Source organism: Anomalospiza imberbis, chromosome 1 (assembly GCF_031753505.1).
Source record: "Anomalospiza imberbis isolate Cuckoo-Finch-1a 21T00152 chromosome 1, ASM3175350v1, whole genome shotgun sequence".
In the NCBI taxonomy this organism is placed as follows: Eukaryota; Metazoa; Chordata; class Aves; order Passeriformes; family Viduidae; genus Anomalospiza; species Anomalospiza imberbis.
In genome coordinates this window covers 120,340,691-120,366,197 of record NC_089681.1, presented here as the reverse complement: position 1 = coordinate 120,366,197, position 25,507 = coordinate 120,340,691, and the positions used below count along the sequence as shown (strand labels likewise).

General features: G+C 39.6%; 1 protein-coding gene across 1 annotated transcript; it reads left to right on the top strand.

The window, feature by feature from the left end:
* The first annotated feature begins 1,261 nt into the window (after positions 1 to 1,261).
* On the top strand, positions 1,262 to 25,286 carry KLHL7 (kelch like family member 7). The gene is made up of 11 exons (XM_068208939.1): positions 1,262 to 1,506; positions 5,459 to 5,561; positions 6,533 to 6,626; positions 7,838 to 7,962; positions 9,716 to 9,891; positions 12,576 to 12,750; positions 13,906 to 14,048; positions 18,713 to 18,953; positions 21,910 to 22,111; positions 22,378 to 22,475; positions 24,019 to 25,286. The coding sequence occupies exons 1-11, from the start codon at positions 1,387 to 1,389 to the stop codon at positions 24,300 to 24,302; spliced, it is 1,761 nt and encodes a 586-aa protein (XP_068065040.1). The 5' UTR covers positions 1,262 to 1,386; the 3' UTR covers positions 24,303 to 25,286.
* Positions 25,287 to 25,507: the final 221 nt, after the last annotated feature.

Sequence of the window (25,507 nt, the reverse complement as noted above, 5' to 3'; positions counted from 1 at the left end):
GAGCAACAAGCTGAACTCCTTAACCTGGCCAACCAATCTTCCAGAACATGGCAGTGCACTCGGGACCCAGCACAGACATTTATCCTCCCAGCACAGCTATTTCTGTGCATCCCACAGATAAAGCAGGCATCTTATGGTTGCCTTCAAGATGAAATTAAAACTCTACATGTAAACTCTTTATACCATGAAATCTGAAAATGGCCAGAAAGACATTCCCAGTTTTCTCATTTCTTTTACTGTTACATGATAAAATCGGGAAAGTCAAGTGATAGCCTTTGTCGGTTTTGTTTATTTCAACGAAGCAAAGGTCAAGTGCATTAAAATTCTCACAGCTTCTATATAGTAGCAATTGTTAGATGGCAGAACCACAGAATATCAAAGCCTATTTTTAAAAATCCTACCATATGAGATACGGTATCAGGAACAAAGTGGCTCATTACTTTTAATAATAAAAGAGCCTCATGTTATTTCTGCAGGAATCTCCCTTCCAGTCATGGCATTACGCTGTTCAAGGCCTTGTTATCCGCGGAGTTAATATTCGGAATGTCACACAAATGCACAAACAGCAAACTCACACTAAAACCTTGCATTGGCTGCCACTATCCTATCCAAACAACGAGAATCAAAGCACCAAACATTTTGGCATTATTTCTGGGAGAGGGGTGGCTGCAGCTCTCAGGACAAAGAGGTTTTCTTCTGGATCACGTTTGTTTCCGTAGCCAGCCCACGTGAGACCGGGACACACATCGCCAAGGCGGGACGAGATCCCTCCAGCGGGAGCTGCAGGAACCATTCCTCCCCTTGCTCACACGCGCGGGGCAGAGGAAGCCCCTCCACCCCTCGGGCAGGGCAGCCCCACGCTCCGGGGCAGGCGGGGCACAGCAGGGTGCCCAGCAGCACGGCCACACCCGGGGCTCCGGGCGCTCCCGTCCCAGATTCCCTGACGGGCCCGCAGCTCCCGGGAAGGAGCCCCGGCCCCGCCCCGAGCCCCGCCCGCGGGCACGCCCCGGACGGAGGCGTGTCCTCCCGGCCAAGCCACGCCCCCAAGGCGCGCGCCCCTCCGGCTGCCGCGCACGCGCCCTCCACGTGTGGCTGCCCAGCCCCGCCCCGCTCTTTGTTTACCCCGCGTGGCGCCGCGCGCCGGCCGATGGCGTCAGCGCGCCCGGCCCCGCCCCCAGGCCGCGTCCGCCGCGGCGACGGCGGCGCCCCGGGAGCTGGCCGCGCCCCTCCGGTGTCCCCGTCCCCGCCCTGCCGCGCCCCTCCGGTGTCCCCGTCCCCGCCCTGCCGCCCCGTGCCCAGCGCCGGCACACGCTGTTCGCCGCCCGGCAGCCGGCGGGCGCATGTTCCCGGGCGGGGTCGGCGCGCCGGCGGTGAGCGCGGGCGAGCATGGCCGCGCCCGGGTCGGAGAAGAGCAGCAAGAAGAAGACGGAGAAGAAGCTCGCCGCCCGCGAGGAGGCGAAGCTGCTCGCCTCCTTCATGGGCGTCATGAACGCCATGCGCAAGCAGGTACGGGAGGCGCTCGCCGGGGCCGGCAGCCCGCGGTGTCCGTGCTGCCCTGAGGGCAGGTCCCGCTCCCGTGCCGAGGGTCCCGCGGGTTTCCCCTCTCTTGGGCCCGACAGCGGGGAAAACCCAGCGGACCCGGCACCGCCGGTGCCTCAGGTCTCCGGAGCCGCACAGCGAGAGCGGCGAGTCCCGGTTTCGTTCGCGCCGGCTCCTTGTGGGTGCTGGAGGCAGAAGACGCCGTGGATCTGGTTTTCCTTGTCTGATAACGCCTTGCGGGGGGTCGGGCAGGAGTGAGGTTATTGATGGCTGGCCCAGTGTCTCCAGTTAGAGCATTCGCGGAGCCCTTTTCGAACCGAGCCCTGAGGGCAGTGGGAAGGCGCTAATGCTGGATTTTTTACAAGAAACTCTTCTTTGAACAAATTGACTGTACCCTGTCAGCAGTGAAACTGCAGCGGGAGGAGAGGGACGAGCAAAACCATGGTTTGGTTTCACAGGTGGCATTTTTGTCTTGAATACCTCTGGCCATCGCACTAGGAAGCCAGTGGCAGTGTAGGAGTTTGGTGGCTTCATCTGGCTTCAAATTGTGAAACTCTTGGGCTGATCAGCCTCCATGTCAATAGTTTAATGAATATTAAAGTGACTCCTCTGTTTACCAAAATCGCAGTCATACAAGTGCATTTCAGTTGAGCTGTCCAAACTGAAATAAATACTCATAAATAAAAAACATTGAACTAATGGTGCAAGAGCAGAAGGATGATACATGTAACTCTTTGCATATGAAGAAATATTTCTTCTCAGAGAAGGATCTAGATTGGTTGTGGAACTTTATTTAAAAACAGTGATGTGCAGCCAGAGTTAAAGCTGACTCTGAGGCCAGACCATGTAAGGGCTTCACACCTGACACTGGCATGTGCTGTATCTTCTAGGGTTTAGTTGCTTGTCCTCCAGTGTTAGTCTTGCCAGAGGCTCAGTCCAGCTTTTAATGCTGCCTGCACCAGCAGTCTGGGTCCTAACCTGACAAGTATTGGTGTTGGTTCTGCTTTTCTCCAGCACTTCAGCCCTGTTCTTCTCTCAGTAATAGACACTCCGTTATGTTGTCTGTATAGACGATTTCATGCAACTAAGCTCTTATGTATGAAAAACTAAATTTTTATGCAGTGACTTCAGGTAGTAAAGACTTAAGGCCTGTGATCTATGTTTTTTATGTAGGCTTTGTTTCTGATCTAAAAGTGTAAACATTTTCCAAGATGTGCCTGAATTTATAATATGATTCCCCAGTGTTTAGTTCATACCTCTGTCATTGTTTAAAAGGAAATGCCAGATGCTCATATGATTTGTAAGTAGATATTGTCCTCCTGTAGGTATATGTGCAGTCCCCAGCACAGAAATTCATAATGCTTTACCATGTCCCTGTTCAAGTGTGTGGTACCACATTGATCTGTCTAAGTGCCTCATCTTGCAGTATAGTGGAGTGCCAGCTTTCATGAGCCACTCGAAACAAGGAGCGAGAGGGTCAGGATTAAGTGCTGTGAAATTTGTGTGTACTTCTGATGCACATTCCAGAATCTGTTATGCCCAGGGAGTAGCAGCTCTTAATTTTGCCTGCAGACTTCTCATCTGACCTCAGATAAGCTGTACATATCCCACAGAGTGCTGACTGGTCCAGAAATTTTTGCAGATTTCATGAAACTCGTGCTTCTTTTAGGAGTTGTTTGTAAGAGGAGCTCAAGTATTACTGAGGAACTAGGGGCAGGTGTGGTTATACAGAATAAATTTGGGAAGTCAGCAGTAGCCAGAGGAAAACACACTAGTTTCAGCTCATAAGTTGTGCTAAAGTTGTAAGAGGATTTGTATAGTCAGCTCTTTCCTCTTGTATTTTGGTAAGTCATGAACTACGCTGTAGTTACAAAACCTGAATATGAGTTAAAATTTCCCTGTGATGGAAATGTCAAGGTGCACATGCAGCTCCAGATATTTAGCTCATTAGTTAATCCTGTAGGAATCCTGGCCGATGGGAACTTACAGCTCATTTTAAGGAGGCTGCTTTTTATGTGAGCTGGGATGAAGATGAATCCTCAGTGAGTATAGGAATTTAGAGTGAACAGTGGATATACCTGCACTCAGTACAGGTGAGATGTTGGGGTGAGGTGTTTAGTGCTCAGAGGACCTGATGCTTGTCTCCAGCATTGATGAACCACATCTTTTGTGGATTTTCCAGAGCTATTGGACAGCGTGTGCATAAATTATTTGTTGCAACATTGGAGCTCAGTGGAGGTCAGCCAAGAATGAAGTCATTGGGAATGAAGCTGGGATAGAGCTGCAAGGGGTTGTTGAACCTGTTATTTAGAAGGTGAAGTGCCCTGCAGAAGCTGACGCTTGGGTGTGTCCTTTGGTTTACACCAGTCACCTGTTGCATCATGGAGGTGACCCAGTGACAACACTGGGTCCTTCTGGAAAGAAGTGCAGAAATCCTCAGAAGAGCATTAGTTGAAATGGAACCATCACACCCAGAAACATCCCAGGGAAAGAAGTTAAAATGATGGTCTGTTTGGGTTGGCAAATGCACCCAGAGCGGCCTTAGAACATCGGAGGTGTTTCAAATGCTGAGCTGAGGCATTTAAAGTGTCTTAGAAATGCAGTGTGGAGCTCAAGCAACAGCTGCAAGTCTTGGCAAAGCTTCGCCACAGGATTTTATGGTATCTTGCACTGCTAGTTTCCAATGCTTGTTTCAAACCAGAAATGTTAGAAATTTCAGCTTTTAAAGTATTTCCTCTGAAACTTTTCCAGAATGGTCTCTTTTTTTGTTGTTGTTTCAATCATAAATGATATAAAACTGCAAAGGAAGTTATACGACACCCCCATCTAACTTCCATGTAGATAATATTTTTGAAAGTATTATTTATATTTTGTCTAATATGTGCTTTTGAGTGTCCTATAAAAAAATAAAAACAGGCATGTTTAAAGGAATTGTAAATGTGGGTTATCAGCCCTAGATAATATTGTCTCCATGTGGAAAACACTGTCCCCAGTCTAAGCAAGTACATATTTCCCACAGTATAAATGATCTTTTCTGGGGCTGGCCTTGGGATGGGTGTACGCAGATGTTTTTGAAAGCTGTTCCATGAACTTAAGGTAATAGTCCAAAATTATTTCCTATTTTTTGAGGAAGCAATGCTGCTCAGTTTTTCTTTCTTAATACATAATTATAATTAACTGTAGTATGATATGCATTTATTTCACTCACTATGTTCTTAGAAGAGATAGCATTTCAGAATCTATTCAAATTATGTGTTTTTCCCCCAATCCCTCCTGCCAACTTTTATAAATTCTGTTGCTTTCCCTTCTCCTTTTAGAGCATGACAATTCACATGCAGAGGAGAAACCAGCTGCCTACATATAAACAGCAAATAAATGAGAAATAAATTATGTTTTGTTTGGAAGCTAGTTGCTCATCAGGTATGACCAGTCAAACCCTTCCACAGAAGTGATATTTTTTGATAATTTTCTTTAAAATGCTCCATTGAATGCTTTAAACTCATTCATCACTTTGACTGCAGTTGAGAAATAGGATGGCAGTCTTCAGATATGAGGTTCCTGTGAATTTTTTTGAAAATCAGCAGCAGAGTAAAGGAGAGCCACTGGTAGATGAAAGCAGTGCAGCCCCTCTAGGTACTGCAGAGCTACATTATTGTAGGCTGATGTAAAACCTACAGGAAATACTTTGATCAGAGTTCATGTTATTTGTAACCATCCTGTAAAAAATTCATGGGTAAACTGATGTTTGCTAGTTCTCCAGGCTACTGAACTTTGACTTCCAGAAAATCTTTTTATCACAAAATGCTCTTGAGTGGTGTGTTTTACAAAAAGCAATGAATTTCCTTAAGCTGTTTTCAAAGAAATATTGTTGAAATATTTTCAAAAATGCTGATTTTGTCTTTTTTTCCCTCTGATTCAGAAAACTCTTTGTGATGTCATTCTTATGGTTCAAGAAAGAAAGATCCCAGCTCACCGTGTTGTGCTTGCTTCAGCCAGTCATTTTTTTAACTTGATGTTTACTAGTAAGTCTTTTGAAATTTGATTAATTTTAAACTTTCATTATGTTATCCTGTTAAATTTGTCTGGCAACCTGTTTATCTTATGAAAGGGATTAATTTGAGGGATAAATGTAGGTGAAGATATCTCATGTTGTGTCCTTCCATTCATCTCTGTTCATCCTTCCCCTCATTTTTCCTTCAGCTCCCTTTTGATCAAGTCAAGTGTTACTTCATATATAAGCTCTCTTAACTAATAACCAGGGCCTATAGAGTGTATAAATCTCCCTTCCTTAACCTGAAAATTGGAAATTTTATTGTCTCATTACAGAATTTGTCTGCCATCAGGCATTTCTGCATATAAATTGGGCTTTCAGAGGTTAGAGACATGGTTTAGTGGCTGGAGTGGATGATCTTGGAGATCTTTTCCAACCTTAATGCGATTACCTTAATTCTGTGATTCTGTAATTCTTTCATTTATGCTCTCTTTAAAACATCAGTTATGTAGTATCTTATCTTTTGTATGCCTTACCCATGAATTGTAAAATTACTGTAAAATCAAAGTTGAGTGGAAGTGAAATAACCATTCATTCCAGTGGTCAGTGGTAACCATCTGTGGGCAAACCTAGCTCTGTGTCTGGATGCGGGGAGCTTGGGCCGTCTCCATTGTTATCAGCTTGAATGTGGGAATGGCTTTTTGACAGTGGTAATGCTAACGTGGCAGTCTGCTGCAGTCAACAACATCTAGGACTTTTTCCCCTTAATACAGTTTATCATAATTTAGATAATACAAGGATGTAGTCACACCAGTTATCTTGTTTGTTCCACTGCCTCCTTTCCTGACTTGCATTAGCAATCCTGGGAAAACAGCAATCAACTCTGAGCAGTTTTTAGCAGGTTACCACTTTGTATAATTGCTTTATTTTCTACTGTTTGCAAAACATACAATAACTAGAGTGACTTCTTGATTAAAAGTTTGTCTTTTAATCTGTTTGCAGCAAATATGATTGAATCTAAGTCCTTTGAAGTGGAGCTAAAAGATGCAGAGCCTGACATTATTGAACAGCTCGTGGAATTTGCTTATACTGCAAGGTAGTTTTGTTATTTAAAGCTCACGCTTTTCTAGGAAGCCTGCCAATTTTAAATGATAAAAACCTAAAATAATGTGTTTGTGATTCATCAGTTTTGTTACCATTAACATTCTTTCTTTGTTTAAAGACTGATGTGACTAGACCATCTATCCTTCTTCCCTCTTCCTTTCTCTTTAACCAGTAGGAAGCCCTACAGACTAAAGGAAATGGTATTTGTCTCCAGAAAGCAATTCAAAGCACTTCAAGCTTTTGACTTCAGTGTTGGAGTCAAATGATGTTTCCCATGGATCTGTAATTCAGGTCCTTATTGATGTCAGCGGGGTCTCTCTTTATGGCTATAGTAGCTGTGGCACAGAACCATTTCCAGGAGTTATACCTTCATCTCAAAACAGGCAGGGTAGATAACTCTTCTGTGAAAGTGTTCCCCCCCCCCCCCCCCCATATCAGCTTGTCCCTGTATTTGGGGGTTTCTGTGGGCTTTTTTTTTCCTTTTCCAAGCCGTTCTCCCCCTCAGAGCTCTTGCAGTTGGCTAAGGTTGTAAACAGTACTTAATCAGCTTTAATCTGACCTATGGATGGCAGGCCTTTCGTCTAATGGGGTTAACTCTCATTAGGGAGGCTTTCTCCTTTCTTTTGAGAGCCAACTTCTTGTATAGTCCATCAGTGGTAAGAGATGGTCTGTGTCATCAGCCCACCCCGGCCACATGGTTGCCTGCCCTGATAGCCAAGCCCTGGACTGTGGCTTCCATAACTTCTCTTGAAGCACTGCAAAACTGGTTGTTCTGCTTATGCACATTGGGCAAATCAGCCAGACCAGTCCTGACAGAGTTTAAACAGATTTTGCTGATACCTGTTGGGAAGTTGAAAATGGTCATTAAAAAGGTTCTGGGTGTGGGGTTTTTTTTACCTTTTGTGAAAGTGGTTAATCACACAACTCATAGCAATAGTATAGGACTGCAGAGGACCTGTGTTAAAGGCTTATTCTTCAGATCCCAGGGCTGGTTATTCTTTACCCTGCCTGGGTAAAGTAGAGCAAACAAAAGCAGTTTGGAAAGCTCATGAAGGCTGTGTCCTTAGATTGTATGTGAAAGATTCTTGGGTAAATAGAAGGGAAATAATTTTGCCATTTATGTGAATTTGTGTAAATTGCTTTTTTTATTGTCGCAAGTTAGGTAATTTCAGTGATGCTAATTTTACACCTTCTGTTTTGCAGAATCTCAGTTAACAGCAATAATGTCCAGTCTTTATTAGATGCAGCAAACCAGTATCAGATTGAACCTGTGAAAAAAATGTGTGTGGACTTTTTAAAAGAACAAGTTGATGCTTCCAATTGTCTTGGTAAGAGAAATAGACTTAAATTTGCTGTTTATTTTTTAACTTTGCTGTATTGTCGGTCTGTAGATAGCCATAGTACTTGGCTAAATCCAGGCATGTAAAAATAATTTTTCTCTGAATCTGAACTGTTGCCCCTTGCCACAGGGTCTGCTGACTGTACAAGGTCTCATCCAGCTTGGCAGGATGCTGGGGATTCTTGTTTGTTAGAGAGCTGCATGTGTTTAGTGAGGTAGAGCTTTCAGTTGTTACTGTACTTGCAGATAGAATTTTACATTTTTGTAACTTTTACAAAACTAGCATATCTTTTACAACTATAAACAGAGTACGTTTAGGCTACTTTTGGTTTTATTCACTCTTTATTTTGACTGAAAACAGTTAATGTTATCTGGGCAGGTTTGATATCATGTTCTGTAGCTCTAATGTGGACTGAGTGTTACAGAAAAAGTAAACAACAATAGAACTACATACTTTTTCATGCTTAAGACTTGGTGCATTTTATATAATCAGAAATTTAAGAGAAACTTTTTTAGTGTTTTTTATTGTCATTTTTAGGTAATTCTAGTAACATCTCAATCATGTTACAGATGTTTATAGCAGCAATAGAAATGTTTTGCAGAGTATATCTGAATTACAGTGACTCAGCTGACACTTCAGTGCAGTACAGCTGTGGCTCTGAAACAGCTGCTGAAAGAAAGGCACTACCTGAGGAAAATACCACTTAGGCTTGCTTCGAGGCATATTTCTGCCCTGTGGCTTCTGTTAGGTGGAAAATTAATTATGGTCTGTAACACTTCCATATTTTGTTGTTAATTTATTGCAAAAAGATTAAAACAATTTCTCCTTAAGGCATTGTTTTTAATTTGAAGCATGTTTTGTGCAGATTCATAAGCAAGTACACAGTTAATATTTTAAAAAGTATTTTAAAGAAACCATGGCTTAATTTGAATCTTGAAATTTTGTCATATATGTGGATTTTATCTTTCTAGTTTGCATTTTACTACTCTGAGCAGCTCAGACTAATTGCAACCCATATGTTAGTGAGTTGCTCCTACCCCTGTTGCCATTTCCTTTGAGAAGGAAGACTGTGGCATGATGAGAAGTTGCTGCTGAAAAGCTCTGTGCTTACATGGTTTTTGATGGCAAAGTTGCCAGTGGTGCTTCTCAGCTGGTATTGCTGTTGATACCTTTATGCCAACCTTCAGTCCTTCCAGCAACATCAACTTGACTTTGTGTTGATCTGCAGCTGACTGTGCTAGATCTATAGAAAGATCCCAGTTCACCATAACTCTTGAAGGAAACTGGGCTTGGTTGGTGACTGATGGTGCATGAGCAGGTCAGGAGAGGTTGTAAGACATGGATCCAATTGCCCAAGCTGTTCTGGTTAGACGTGGTTAGTGTGGCTTGGCTCAGACTTGGTTAAGGTACTGCTGTCTGCTTTGTAATTGGGAAGGAAACAGTGAGGAAATAGTGCTGGAGAGACAGTTAATACAGCAAGTGTTGCAGGTCTGACTCTCCAATTAGTTCAGCAGGAATAGGGATCAGCAGCTTGCCCCTGACTTAGTTTGCCTTGAATTGCAGATGAGGATGAGTTATGTTAGCATGTGTTTTAATGGGGGGGAAAAAACGGCATGGTAATAAATATTAAACTGGAATTGTAAGTATCACCAAAATTACAGTAATTGTATTCTATTTTAATATATTAAAGGTAATTGCAGTTCAAGTTGAAAAGGTTTTTTTTCTTAATTTTCCTTCATAGGCATAAGTGTGCTAGCAGAATGCCTAGACTGCCCAGAACTGAAAGCCACTGCAGATGACTTCATCCATCAGCATTTCACTGAGGTTTACAAGACAGATGAGTTTCTTCAGCTTGATGTTAAGCGTGTGACACATCTCCTGAACCAAGATACATTGACAGTGAGGGCAGAAGACCAGGTGAGATCCCCGTTTCATAGCAGCTAAAAGCATTGAACTTAACTATATTTTTTTAATCAAGAACTGGCTTCAGTTCTTCATTCAAGTATCTCACTGATATTTCTAGAGGATATGAAGCACATAGTGCATGCTAAATTGTGGAGTAAAAGGTGCATCCTAACTTGGTCAAAACCAAATATTAATAAATATTCACATTTCAAGTGTAGTTTATAGATGTGTTGTTTCAGCAAAGTTGGAAGAAAGAAGTCACAGAGGGAATAAACAGTTTCCTTTGTCAAGGAAGCCCTGTAGGGCTTCTCATTCAATAGTACATGAGCTAAATTGTTTGTCTTGTAGTGGTTGCTTCTAGATTGGGATTTATGTGCTTTTGGTGAAAGTGGACCACTTCAAAGTGATGAGCAAACTGCATCTTAATGGATGCACATTTCTACCTGAGTATGGCCTAGCTTGTTCCAGAGAGGAGTTTTGTGATGGAAACATATATATATATATATATATATATATATATATATATATATATATACATAATCCTCGGGAACTGAGGGACTTGGAAGTAAGATGAGTAAAACACTGAAAACTACACACATTAGCAGTGGTGGATTGCTGGAAGACCCTTATTTAGGGACTGGACATAAAGTTTAGGTGGCTGAAAGGAGCCTGGAGTTCACTCCATTAAAATTTGTAACCTGTGGTAGAAATTATATCCATAGCTGTGCCATTTGGAATGCTTGATTCAGCTTAGAGCACAGTCCTGAATGATTATTTGCCATCTTGTTCTTCCTACTGCAGGAAAATAGGAAGCATGTAGGTGTCTACACTGCAGGCCAGACAGGTGGTTGTAGGCTGGTAGTAGCAGTTGAGTCGTACTTGTAGCTGCTGGGCACTTGTAGCTTCTTGGTCAAAGCTGTTGAAAACAAACTGAAACCTTACCTTTGTAGCTCTGCTGTTCTGGTGTTTGAATTAGGTCATTTAAGTTTGTGTGTGTATGGCATCATGAGTTGACTCATACCTTCGAAGTGCAGCAGAGGGATGTTGTAGCTGAGATGGTGTGTATATCCTCTTGGAAATGGATGTTCTGCTGCCTGTGAAGTTTCCATTGACATTGACCTCCAGCGGGTAGAAGAATTGATTTCAAGCATTAAGGTTTAGATATTTGTCTTACTGTATGGTGATGTAACTTATGAAAATGAGAATTAGTATATCAGGTGATTGAATATGGTAGTTGGTTTGTTACAGGTATAAATATGAGTAGTGTCACAGTTCAACATTTTTGCTGAGTTCTGGGAAAAATTCAGATCACGGGGTAACATTCTCAGAGCTGGAAGTGTTGGCTTGCGGCCAAAATGACACTTAGTATTTACATTCTTGAAGTTCTGTTGGTAAGGTAGGATGGTGTGCTTTAACCTGGCAGCAGTGGTAGAAATTGTTATGTATTCAGCATGGCATCATTAAAATTCCTTTAGGAAACTGACAGTGTGCAGTAGGAAGCTACGAAAGTTTGACAGTTGCACTGAAGGAGTCCTATTTCTCAGGAGTACTGCTAGAAAGTTGACATTATACTCTAACTTTTGTTTTGGTGTGGAGCATAGTTATATTTAGCAAAATGGGAAGGTAGCATTAAGTACTGTCTGTCCTATACAATGTTCATGTTCAAGTCATTCTGTTGAATTTCCTTAGCTGATGGAATTGAGCCTCTAATTATTTTCTTTGCTCTCCCACATTGCCTGGTAATTTTGCAGAGTTATAGCTGGGGTGGTCTAGTCTTGAATAATTCTTCCATGAAGTGTCTTTCCGTGTCATATCTCCATCACTCAGCACCAGTCACTGTGACCAGTTTCAGCTACAGGTGTAGGCACTGCCTGTGCTATTGCTTACAATGAGGTTGTCCTGCCACTTCTGAGTCAGTGCTACTGAGTAAGCTTGCTGTGTCTGAGAGCAGCATGGAAGTATCAGAATATACATTAAATCCTGGATTTTTTAAATATCTTCCTGACCCAGTGTCCAATTGTAAATAGAGCAGATTTCTTTATTATCTTCCCTGTTCTACCTTCCCTGCCCCCTAAGAATACCCATTATCTTTTCCTGTGAGGAGGAGAAAAAGAGGAGGTGCTCTGGTAAATTTACAGTAGTTTGCAGATAAAAACTTTGATTTAAGTGGTCCCCGAAGACACAACAATAGCAATGTATTTGGATACCCAGCATGATGATTTATTCAGAGAACCAGTTTATCACCTCAGGAGACTATATCAAGTAGAAGTTATTTCATTTATGTGAAAGCATTACTGATGTTATGGCACAGAACTTGAAGAGTATTAGATTTAACCTGGTACAGGAGTTACCCACATAAATGTGAATTGCAGATTCATGTTTTCCATTTGGAGGGAAAAATGTTAAACAGCAGAAGTAGTAGGCTTTTGAATTTTGTAGATTATATTTATTCAGTGGTTGTGCATTTGTTTTATTTGTCTGAGCGTTGGTTTTTTTTGGGCTTGGTTGACTTTTGTTGTAGGGTTTTTTTTGGGGTTTTTTTTGAAAGATGGCAATGGCATCCCCATATAATGAAATGTTAGTATAGATTAACCTCCAGCAGGCATTAAAATCAATTCATAGCACTAAGGTTCTGTTACTTGTCATGCTGTGTGGTGATGTACCTTATCCCTTTCTCCCCTTGTCTCTTGTTTAAGGTTTATGATGCAGCAGTCAGATGGCTGAAGTATGATGAGCCAAATCGCCAGCCGTACATGGTTGATATTCTTGCCAAAGTCCGATTTCCTCTAATATCAAAGAACTTCTTGAGTAAAACTGTTCAGGCTGAACCACTTATTCAGGATAACCCAGAATGCCTTAAAATGGTGATCAGTAAGTTGACCTCTAGCTGAAATCTTTGTGATGTTCTATATAATTCAAAAAATGCTTTGAAAATTTTTGAAAATTGTTTGCTTTAAAATGCTCTAACATTTTCACATTAAATCCATCTGTGTTTCCTCTAGGATGCTGTGTTTAGTTGAAGTTGGATTAGCAGATTATTATTTAAATAAAACTCATCTTATGTAACAGTGTGATTTACATTTGTTTTCTCCTAGCAAATGGTATGAACTCCATGAGAAGTAATGGAATGGAGATTTTGTCAGTGACTCCTTAGGGTAACTGAAAGTTAGTCTGCCTTTGTGACAGGCTTGTAACTTCAATATTGTTCATGTTCGTATAGGCATTAATAAAAGAAATGTGTCAACATTTTGAATAGTTTAAAGCTTTCCTAAGCAAATTAGAATTTTAGGTGTATGTTTTACTGGTTTTATCTATTATATACTGACGATTGATCCTACATTTGCACTCTCAGGGTGCAGATGAAAAAGGAAACAAGCTTCCTTTTTGTTTTTAGACACCATTTGTAAAATTTTATCATGTAAGAATGAAAAACAATTTCAGTAGCAGTTAACTAGTTGGCTTCAATTTAGTGTAGATCTAAAAATCAGTACACAACTGTTTTCCTTCAGACTCAATGAACAGGATTCAAATTAACCTATATGTTGGTAAGTACCTGCTGACATTTGACATCAGAGTCGTACTTCTTATGTGATGCCAAGTTGGGTACATTGTATAGGAAATAAGGATTTTTGTCTGGTTTTAGTGACTTGTAATGCCGCCGATGTTTTTGCACTCTTTGGAACGCTTTCTTTTGAGCTTGCTTCCTTTTGACTGTTTCAATGCAACAATCTTAATTGCTTGTTAATATTGGATAAATGAGCTGATCAATCCGTTGGTACATACAGTCTGTCCTGTGTTCACATGGAGCAGCCAGTTTGGAATAGGGTGTAAATCTGGATGTATGCTCCCACCCTCACGTGCTGCTGTGCATTCTTCCATTTTGAATCAAAGCTGTTGGGATGTAATGTAGAAACTTCATTTTTCTCTTTTCCTTCCCTTCCAGCTCTCCCCCATCCCTGCCTCTGAAACCTCCCTATCCATGTATGAGCTACACTGGATCTGCAACAGTTGTTGTCTTCCTTGCAGGTGGGATGCGGTACCACCTCCTTTCCCCGGAAGACCGAGAAGAGTTAGTGGAAGGTACCCGACCAAGAAGAAAAAAACATGATTATCGCATTGCTTTGTTTGGAGGCTCTCAGCCCCAGTCCTGCAGATATTTTAATCCCAAGGTAATCGTTACCTCAGAATGCATTAAGATTCACTGTTTGTAATCTTACCTGTTTTCTCTGCTGGTGATTTTAACTAAGACATAATGATCTACAAAATGGTCTTAGGAAGGAAGTATTCCCTCCCTCCTGGGTATACAATTGGAGGAATATGGTTAATTAAGTATTTTTAAGTCTGTGTACCTAGATGTAATACTCCATTTTGAATAGAATGATTGTGTTTGTTTCTTAGCAATATTAGATATGGAGAGCTGATCAATCTGTCTGAGTCGAGCATTGATTGATATGTGCATTTCTCAGCTGCAAATAAACAAAAGGTCACTAAAACATCATGCAATTGGTTAGGAATATATAAAAGTCTGTATGCATGTGCATGCATTTAGATGTTTAGACATTAACTCAAAGCAGGTTTTTTTAGCACATGTTAATTTACTGGCTTGTATGTTAGTGTAGAACCCAGTTTTTATTGGGTTTTTTTAGTGCATTTATTATAAATATGCAACCACTTCTAAATCCCAATGGTTCAGGTTTTTTTGTTCTTAAAAGTATATAAGGAGAAGAATGGGGGGCCAAGTATTACATAAGTGGAAGAGAGTGAGTTTTTACAACAAAAAAATTTAGAAATTATCAATTTAGAGCAAGCAAGTCCTGCCTGAAATTTGTTCGCATGTTTCTTGAATAAAATCCAGTCACAGGAATGGTGTATATTTCAGCCATGCAGATTAAAGGGTCTAAAATCATCAACTGCATGCAGAAGGATTACCCATACCCTGTTTTACCAGGCAAGCACATACAGTAATACAGAACAAATTTGCTACGTAAACATCGGGGCTCTCGTAAGTTATGAGATCCCATGCATGTAATATTTTATTGAAGAAATTCTGGTTCTAACTCAGCATATTAAATGCTTGTTAAAATTTCAAAGAGTTTTGTGTGCTGTGTGAAATTCATAGTCAATGTAAGCCCTGTCAAATCTAATTTTGAATGAATGAGCCTTTGGGATGTGTTTTGAACTTTCTTTCACATTCCTTTTGTAAGATAAAATTCAAGCCACCTTCTCTGAGTACCACTCAAGTCTGGGGGGGAAAAACCCCAAACCTACCAGCTTTGCTGACTTAGCTTGAGAGACACTTAATATGTATTCCTATTGGGAATTCAAAATTCTTAACTAATGACTGGCTTTTTCCCTTACACACATACTCAAGCAGCACTTCAGCTGGGGTTAAGGAGGTGAGGGGTACAGAGCAGATAATCCTCTCCTTTCCAAGGTCTAAGTTTGCCCTTTGATCAGGGCACTTGTAACTTTTCAAGCAGTTGCGTGGTTTTGGCAAAGAATTCTGTTTTGTAGACAAAGAGTAGTGTCTGTGAAAGTCTACATAAAGCATAGGATAAAAGAGCTTTACCTTTCATAGACTGCTTGTCCAGATATAGCACCAAAAAATAACTGAATTTGGAAGAGATTTTGAAGAATTGCCTCTTAATCAAGACTTACGGCCTTGCACGTGGAATAAGGACTGGGGGAAGAATGGGGCAGGAAAATTTTAAAAGTGGGTAATTGGAGATCTTTTTTCTAACAAGCATGTGTTCCTTCAATGTTTTCCTAGTGCTTAAATGCTTTCTTGGGTACTCTTAGCTATGCCTGTCATGTCTTGTTGAAAAGCTTTTACTTAATTTCCAACTCTTAAGCTATTTAAAGGTCCTTTCTGGATGTTTTGCTTGAGTATTTGATTTTAATCATTAAACTCTGACAATAGCTCATTATATGCAACAAACCAAGGATCCAGAACCCCTGCTGAATTACCATTTAACTCACTTTAATTGGTCTCATCAAAAGATGATGGGAGGGTCACAGAACAGAGAATTAAGCTTGTGTATGTATTTTTGCAAGGTTAGGACCTTGGGGAAAATTAGAATTTTGCTTGTCTCTTGAGCTGACTGAATAGTGACTTAGTCCCTCACTTCTGATATTAATCAAAATCAGAAATTTATTTAAATTGTTACATGTCACATAAACCATTTAAAACAGAGGTTATATTTTTCCTGAAAATATTTTCTTGGTTGCAATGTGAGTTTCCATAGCTGTTATTTGATAAAACTAGTGCAAAAATTTTATTTTTCACTGATTACTTTGCACACAAAATTAGTCTCTAATGCTGATAGTCATTTCCTTGTTGTTGGAAGGGTTCTTTAAATAAGACTGGATTGGATACTGTGTTTTATTTGTTGAGAATGTTAGCAGTATTATTTTAAGACTATATTTGCTATCTGTGTTGCACTGTAACTGGTATTCCTATTGATGCATGTTCTTCATCAAGAAAGCAAAGTGATGCCACAGGACAGATGCAGACGGGATAACACTTGTGGAGCAGTCTAGCAGTAATTTGAGTAGACATACATGATTTCAGAATACTACTAGAAATCCTAGATGTTCTATTAACAGTTGTGGGAAGCATTTTCTTGTTGAATTTTTCACAGAATTTAAAAAAAAATTCCCTAGGTTGGGAATAAAATACTTGTTGTTTTACTTTATGAATTCTCAGTACAGAATTTATATATGATTGACATTTTGTGTCAGCAATATGCTTATTCTTTTGAAATTACTATCTCTAGTGGCCAGAAATGGTTGGAAGTTCTAAATTCTCAGCAGTGCAAAATTCAACAATGGCAAATAAAAAGTAACAGATGCCTGGCAATGCTATTTCTTGATGATCAAAGGAGCCAGCTTACCTTTTATGAGGAGATAGAGCTGTAGTCAGTAAGCTATTAGTGGGGAGGTTGCCCACAGTGGGCCTGTCTGCTGGTTTTTATGACAAACTCGGAAGAGGAATCAATTGAAAATGAGGAAAAGTCTTAAAGAAAAAAAGGTACTTTTTCACAGGGCCCGTAATTGTGTGTGCCATTCTTGTCACAAGATCTTGAGGCTTTCAGGAGTTCAGGTAGTTTTAATAAGTGATTCAATAAATTGATGAAAGAGAAAAAGGTATAGCTTTTGGTTCTGGTGTCGTGCATTGCAGCTTGATGAAAACAGAGATCAGCAGGGAAAGAGTCACCATATACTTACCTTGGTCTGTCTTTCCCTACTCAGTCCCCGAGAACGGAGACTTGCACTGCCCAGGGCTGTGTGGATCTTGACTGTGGTGCAAAGCAATACTTCTGCATAATTCTTAAATGTGTTATATTCAAAAATTGAAATAATTCTATGTGGTACAGACTAACATCGAAGAGCATTGCAAGAGGATGACCTAAATTGCCTCCTGCTGAAAGAGGAGGATACTGCTGAGTATACTCAAGTTATGGCTTTTCATTTGATAAAGGTACGGATGAAATGGATACATGAACAGAAGCCATAAAAGTGGGTCAGGTCACAGCCCTTTATAACAGTAAATGAAAACAACGGGATATTTTGTGAAATTGCCAGAAGTTTGAGCTAGAAAGTATGTTGATCTTACACAATGCACTGAGACATTTTCTTAAGATTTATGCAGCTATTTATTTTGCCATGCTGTAGTATGGCTTTCCTTTCTAGGATGCCCCAGGACCTGTTTCTCACCATAAAGGGCCACATGCAGCTGACAGCTCTTCTTGATATGGGGGATGCTACAAGAAAAGATTGTAAGATGTTCTGGACTATAACATGCTCTGCCTCTCTCTCTTTGAACCCCCATGTAGGAGTCGCTGTTCTTCCTCATTGACCAAGGTGTTTGAAGTATGTCCTTGCTAAGAAAATGTAATGATGTAACGTCTTGTGTGAACCATTACAGTGAAGGTCATTCAGCAGGTTGAGGTAGACCTTCTTGAGGTGGCATAGATAACAATTAAGATCCCATACTTTCTTGTTCAGTATAGGATTCAAGCTATGCTCATGGAATATGTGAGATGCTATTACTCAAGAAGTGTTTCTTGTGCTGTATGCTATCCTGGTCTGCCATCAGTTGTTGAGTTTGGTGTTTTTAAGGCTTTGGGCATTACTGCTCATATTTGATACTTGCTGATTTTGCCAATCTATGCAAAATCAGTTTCTAGGCATCATAACTGCCAGTATTTGTGATGGAGCATTACCCTATTTCTCATGCTATCAGCTGTGGATAGCTATAGAACATTTGTGTTTGTAAATTCTGTAAATAAGCTTCTAGTTGTCATGGTAATAAAGTATGTATCAGAGCTTTTTTACTGAGTTGCTTGTCAATTTGGGTATTATCTTCTCCTTTTTCCATTGTCTTTGTTTGGTACATTCTGTATTTTATTAATTTTTAGAAAGAATCTGTTGCTATATGTAAGATGTCTTTTTCCATTGCTATAAAAGAAAATGCAATCCTACTTTTTTGGTTACATGCATTGTTTCTAATATGATAGCAGCAGGAGGTCAATTGTGTTGGAAAAAACACCAAAACTGTTTTTCAGGAAAGCTGTACTGGGTGCACACAGGGAATGTGGAAATAGAATTTCTTAATGTCATGGTTCATTGCAGCTAACTATGTCTGTGTCTAAGAGAATTTTTCAAGAGTACGCCTGAGGAGTATTCTTCAATAAACAGTGTTCATGTTTGTTTTGAAAAGGAACTTAAAACTGACCATATCTAAATCTCTATGAAAAACTCTGTTTGAAAACACTCACTGTACAGGTAAGTGTTATAATCTATTAGACATTACTTGTTCTTTGTAATGCAGGATTACAGCTGGACAGACATCCGATGTCCCTTTGAAAAGCGCAGGGATGCAGCTTGTGTCTTCTGGGACAACGTAGTTTATATTTTGGGTGGTTCCCAGCTCTTCCCTATAAAGCGAATGGACTGCTACAATGTGGTGAAGGATAGCTGGTATTCCAAGCTAGGACCTCCAACACCTCGAGATAGCCTTGCAGCCTGTGCTGCTGAGGGCAAAATTTATACATCTGGTGGTTCAGAAGTGGGTAAGACACTACAAATCTTTAAAACAAACAAAAAAGCACAAAGAAAGATGGCTGGAAATTTTTCTGGTTTTTTGCATGATTTTGTTGACAAGAAACTGCACGTTGCCATGTTAGCCTAATGAGTTTATTTTCCCGTATTTAGGATTTTATCCCCCTTTACCCAGTCCAACAACCTATTTCTGTTGTGTTTTGAAAATGGTTTCACTGATTGAAATTAATAGTATTTACATTAACTGGAGTAAAAAGTACACTGCCACTCTTAAGTTAAATAGGGACAAGATTGGATGGAGCTGTGAGTAACCTGATCTAGTGGAAGGTATCCCTGTCCATGGCACAGGGATTGGAAATAGATGATTTTTAAGGTCCCTTCCAACCCAAACCATTCTGTGATGGTGTGATTCAATGAAATACATTTTGCGAGTCCCACTCTTATCTTTCTTCTGTGAATCCACAGAATTCAGTGTAATTTAAAATTTTCTGCAATGTGTGACCAGAATAGCTGCATTTTGACAATGGCCTTCCTTTTATACAGCATATGTTGGGTCTAATGAGGTCTTTTAAGGGGGGGGGGGGGGGGGGGTAAAGTGAAAAGAAATCTTTTACAGTTTCTGCTTTTGGTGGTGAAATTGTACTTGGTCCTGTAAAGGAATTTGTCCAATTTTTCTGTCAAATGATGGAAGTTATCTTCTGTTATTTTGTTATTCTCTTGGCTTGCTTTCACAAATGAAGAAATTATACTTCCTTTAGATGTTATTATTCAGCATAGTAAAGAAAAAAAATAATAAAAGACCACTGGGATTTTTTCGCTCACCAAAAAGCTGTGGTGTTGCAGGAACATTTTATTTTGTCTAAACGTGACACATCATCAACAACCCAAAGGTTGAAATGCAGGCATGATATAGCCATAAAAATAGTTATGGTACTAAAGCTATGTTCTGGGGAATAAAAACAAAGGGGAATACTAGAAGGAAGATCCTTTTGAGGTCTGCCTTGCTGCAGAGGGAGGTGAACAGAGGAAAAAATTGTCATGATCAGTGCTTAACATTGATAAGTCACTTAATGGAGATTGTAACACTTAGGCCATGTTTTCTGACCTCTAAAATATATTAAGAGGTTTAATGTAGCAGCAGAATGAGCAGTTCCCAGCTGCCACCTCGTGTGGTGAATGTGAAATGGCAGCTTTCCCATTACTTGAAATAGGCTTAACTAAGGCCACATTGGGCAACTTGGAACACTACATCATCTCATAAATCTTCACAGTTTCCCATGTTTCAATTCATGGGGAATAACAGTAAAATGTTTTGATTGTACAGTATATTTTCTAATGCATGGTAAATAGTTAACACAACTATAGTTGAAGTTTTAATGTAGCAGTTTTCTGACAAATACACCCTCAGATTTCTGCACAGTTTCACTTTGCTTTCCATAAATATTAATCAAGACAGAATAGTAAAAGCTAAACATAAATAATGGAGTTTAATTTGCTTGTACTTTTTCTTCAGAATTCAGTGAATACTGAAATTCTGTCTCTTCTGAATCTAGTATTTTCTAATTTGAAGCAGGCAATTATGTTGAAAGCATTAATCTGATAAAATGCTGCAGTGTGTTTAGCTGTAAAGAAATCTAAATATTGCATGTTTTTTCCATCAATTGAAGAGGTTGGATTACTGTGCCAGTCCATTACAGACAATATGGCTCATTTCCCCTTCTTGAATTGATGTGAGTCCTGTTCTATTTGCAATAACTAGCAGAGTTTGGAAGCTGAACATAGCAGATTCTTCCACTCTTGTTTCAGTGCAGGAGAAATACTTAACATTATAAAAAAAAGACAGGTCTGCTGGATTTTCCATGGGTGGGAATTTCTACAACTTCAACGCAATAAGAATGTCTATTTACATCAAAGAAAAAAATGTCCCACTCTATACAGTTTTTGGCGATACTGAGAGTGTCAGGGTAGAAATGAACAAATACACACATTATAGGGGAGTATGTTTATAGGAGTAATTTTGGGTCTGGAAACATAGCATCCTGTTGAAGGTTCAAATGCTCAGCTGGTAGTAAGTGCTGCTAGTGTGACATGCTTAATTTTTAGAAGTAGAAAGCCAAAGTAAAACAGACACAAGAAAAGGCACTTTTAACTGTTCTAGGTGAATATATCTTTTGAAACAAAGGGAAGAAGGATGTGGTTCTGTTCTGAGAAAGTTGTGTTCAGCCTTCCCTGCCTTGGCTATGATTTGGTCATTTACCTGAGCACGAGTTTTAAGCCCACATCTACCTTCTTTAGAAAAGTTCCTTTTGATTTCAGTAATAGTTTTCTTGGCTTTTGAGGGAAGAGTACACAGACCCTGCACTTCCAGGCAATAAGTATCTGCCAGTCCTCAGGAAGAAAGTAAATTGGGCAGAGGTAGCTGTTTTGTGGTTGCTAAGAATTCCAGGAGTATGTTATGACATAAGCTATCAAATTCCAAAGGCAGCAAGTGTTCTGGGTATTGGACAAGTCATATTGCTTAGAGGAAAAAGACTCATGAACCTGTAGTGAGTTTACAAAGCTGGTTTTGTCTTCACATCTGAAGGTTCAATATATTTCCAAGTAGAAAGAGTAGCATGAGCTGATGACATTGGGATGGGTAATTTATACACATCTCTATTTAGCATTTATTCCCCTCCAAGAAAAAAAAAAACCTTACCTTTTTTCTTGTTGTTTTTAAACTCAAATACCAATTTTATAAACTTACTTGCATATTTTGGAACAAAAGAATCAAAATAATTACAAGCATGTGCTTTCTGAATAATCCCAAATATAAAGCTGGTTAGTTCTGCTTTGGGAGGCAGGAAAGCAGCTTTCCCTTTTCCACTAACAAACAAAGCATCAATTTGATAATTGCTGTTAGACTCTTCTCTTGAAAGACAACCATAAAGATTAATGCCACTTTGGTGGGTTTCTATTTTTTTTAAGGCAATTCTGCACTGTATTTATTTGAGTGCTATGACACGAGAACAGAGAGCTGGCACACAAAGCCCAGCATGCTGACTCAGCGCTGCAGCCATGGAATGGTGGAGGCGAATGGGCTCATTTATGTATGCGGAGGGAGCCTGGGAAACAATGTTTCCGGAAGAGTCCTGAATTCCTGTGAAGTTTATGACCCAGCCACAGAAACGTAAGTGTTGTTTTAAGTCAGGTTGGCTTTAGTCACTTGTGTGTTAGCTCTGCAAATGACTGAAGTGTAGATGGCTACAGGCAAAACTCTGGTAAGAAATTTTCCCTGAGTCAGCATTAAGAAATCCGTTATTTGTAGTTCTACTTGAAAGATGTTTTTTCTTAAGCAGCTTTCTTTGAAATTTTATTTTCCTAATGATAGGTTATACTTACTTTCTATGAACCATATGGTGATTTGTCCTTTTCTGTTTGATTTATTTTCCCCAGGTGGACTGAACTGTGTCCAATGATTGAAGCCAGAAAGAATCATGGGCTGGTGTTTGTAAAGGACAAAATATTTGCTGTGGGTGGACAAAATAGTTTAGGTACTTTAATTCTATTAATTCTCTATCTGGTCACACAAGGTTTCATGGCATTGTTTTTCTCTTTTGGAATGAATTCATTCCACTCTGTTCAGCTGAAAAGCTTTGAGCAGCACCATCAAACATGCCTTCTTGATGTCACATCAGTGTTGCCTTCTTCCTTTCACCTCCCCACTTCACTGTTTCTTATTTTTCAAATTCTTGTACTATGATAGTCAAGTTCAGATATGCACCCCTACTGTAGCCCAGTTCTGAAGCTAAACCAGGCATTGGAGAAGATTTTTTTTGAGGGGGCCTTTTTTTAAAGTTATTCATATGTTTTCAGAGATTTTAGCATTCTTTTGAGAGACAGATAAAGGTGTAGCCACTATTTTAGGAACTTCAGTCTAAAGACTTAAATCTAGTCTGGTATTGTAAAATGGTGAAAATGTGAGATCTCTTTTGACTGCTCTAGCTTTGAAATATAATTTGCTGTCATGGCCAGGTCAATTATGATCTGCCTGTCTCTTTGTCTTTAAAACTAGAACAATAATACTTTACAAGAACAATTGAATTTTAATTGCACAGGGTTTCTGAAATGCTTTTCAAAATGGAAAATTCTCATTTATGAGGTTTTTTAATCACTATTTACGGTAAGTGGAATTCTTGATTTCAGATGAAAGCTATTTTAGAATATAGTTTGATTTTTAATTGGCTACTGAAACTATTCCATTGTGATTGATTCCTAATGCAAAAATAATAGATACATTTATTGCACAAACACTTTATCAATCCATAATCTGCCATCTTGCAAAATATAAGTGTATTCACTGAATGCTCCTCCTAGAAGTGTTAAAATTGTTCTTACTGTAATAAAATGAGGAAGAGTTATGTCTGGGTTGGAAAACTCATATCTATTAATATGATATATTTCTTAATCTCTCAGATCTAATAATTCAGTACTGGAAGTGAAAACTGAGTTAAATAGGGATAGCAGCATGTTTATAGATGTTTTCAAGTGTAATTACTAGCATATTTCCTGAATAAGCAAATCTTAGTCTCTCTTCTCTAATAACTTCTGGTTCCTTTGGCCCTTTTAAATGGGACTTAGGTTTTTACACTTCAATGATTTTAGTATCATCATGACGAGAGACCTCCTCTGTTAGTAAATTGCCAGTTTTGGTAAAAGTACCCATGAGCCCTCTAGAATGAAATGCCATTGCAATAAGGAAGTTTTAGGGAAGTTGCAGGTAATTCCTGAGTTTTAGTCAGTAGCCCCAAATCCAACAGAAATTCTGTTCATGAAGTAACATGTTGGAATCTCTAGAAAGCATATAGTGTGAATTTGTGAGAATTTATCTTAATTCCTATCTCCTTTTCACTGTTCTCTGGTTTTGTATTTATACAAGGATAAGCTGCTAGTTTAGAAACTGGGGTGTATTTTCAGATTTGCTTTTTTAAGTGTAGAGTTTTTGAAACCTTGAAAATAAAGACTGCAGTTTGCATGCTCTAGTGCAGTCCATACAGTGCAACCTAATAAGCAGTTATCTATCTCATTGCTTTGTAGGTGGCCTTGATAATGTAGAATATTACGATATCAAGATGAATGAATGGAAGATGGTGTCTCCAATGCCATGGAAAGGTGTAACAGTGAAGTGTGCTGCTGTGGGATCTATAGTCTATGTCCTGGCTGGTTTTCAGGGTGTTGGTCGCTTAGGGCACATTCTTGAATATAACACTGAAACAGACAAGTGGATAGCCAACTCCAAAGTCCGTGCTTTCCCAGTGACAAGTTGTTTAATCTGTGTTGTAGACACTTGTGGGGCAAATGAAGAAACTCTAGAGATCTGAAGACTGTAGGAGATGCTGAGGCATTCTTCAAGGACTTGGGAAAAGATGGTTATTGGTGCTTTGCTTCCATGTTTTACTGAACCATGTTAAATTTAATAACAGGAAAAATAATGAGGTGCAGTCTTTCAATTTGTATATACAGCATATTGTATAATGTGGATTTTGTCATGCCCATTTTCTTGTCTGTTCTAAAGAGATGGGGATGTGTTTTAAGAATCCACTTACCCTAGGTGATATCATGTGGCATCTTCCTTTGAAAGGACTGTGAGTGTGGCCTTGTCAAACAGAGACCCAATCCAAATATTTAGAATGCCTCTAAAGCATTTGATAAAGAAAAAATTCTGGTTAAATGACATTTTACCAAGATCAGTTGCAGAGACCCTTCCTTTAATGAAGGTGAGTAAATACAGCTTGGCTCACGAGAAAGAGGAACAACAATTTTTTCTCCTTCATACCTACCTGCAGAAATCTTACTGGGATGAAATGAAGATATTTTCTCAGGAAAGACCAAGGACTGCTGTCTAATAAAGATTCCCAATGTTTCAACAGCTCTCTAGGTCATGATAGCTGCCCTCTTCCAGTGAGTTTCTTCCATCATTTGCATGACTGCTTGTCAGTTTTTTAAGGTTAGGGAGGCCATACATAAAAATTAGAGAAACACTTTGATGGGGTCTTTGGCATTTTGTGGAGCCTTTACAGAAAGACTTTTTGATTTTATTATTTTTTAATTACACTGAGGTAGGGAATGGCGGGGCAAGTCGATGACAATTGTGCACTATAATTAGCAAGTTGGAAACTTGGAAAAAATTTTCAATCTATCTTCCCAGGCACCAGACTGTACATACTGTAGATGCCAAACCGTTAGCAAACATGGGAACAGGAATGAGAAAAGCAAAGTCAATACAACAGATATATTGATTTTCTTCTTGAAAATGACTGTTTTTAAAATGGCATGAACCAAGTCATTAAAGATACTTTACAGAAGCCTTCAGAAGTTGCGCATGGTTATTCATCTCTGGTTTAGAAGCACAGAGTTCTGTAAATGCTTCCAGCCCACATGATGGTAAATTTCTTCATGCAGACTCAAAGTCCAGCCTCTCAAGCTCTGGGTGTCATCGACATTGTGTGCCTCTTCCCAGTTCTGGAAAACTATACAGATGACATCTGTCCTGCTCCTGTGCTAGTTTATTCATAGCTGCATCGTA

Bases quoted from the DNA above. Each gene is read 5' to 3' on its own strand.
- KLHL7 (XM_068208939.1), top strand. From the start codon at position 1,387: ATGGCCGCGCCCGGGTCGGAGAAGAGCAGCAAGAAGAAGACGGAGAAG. The intron at 6,627-7,837 runs GTAGTTTTGTTA...TCTGTTTTGCAG, and splicing joins GAATTTGCTTATACTGCAAG to AATCTCAGTTAACAGCAATA. The intron at 22,112-22,377 runs GTAAGTGTTGTT...TATTTTCCCCAG, and splicing joins TATGACCCAGCCACAGAAAC to GTGGACTGAACTGTGTCCAA.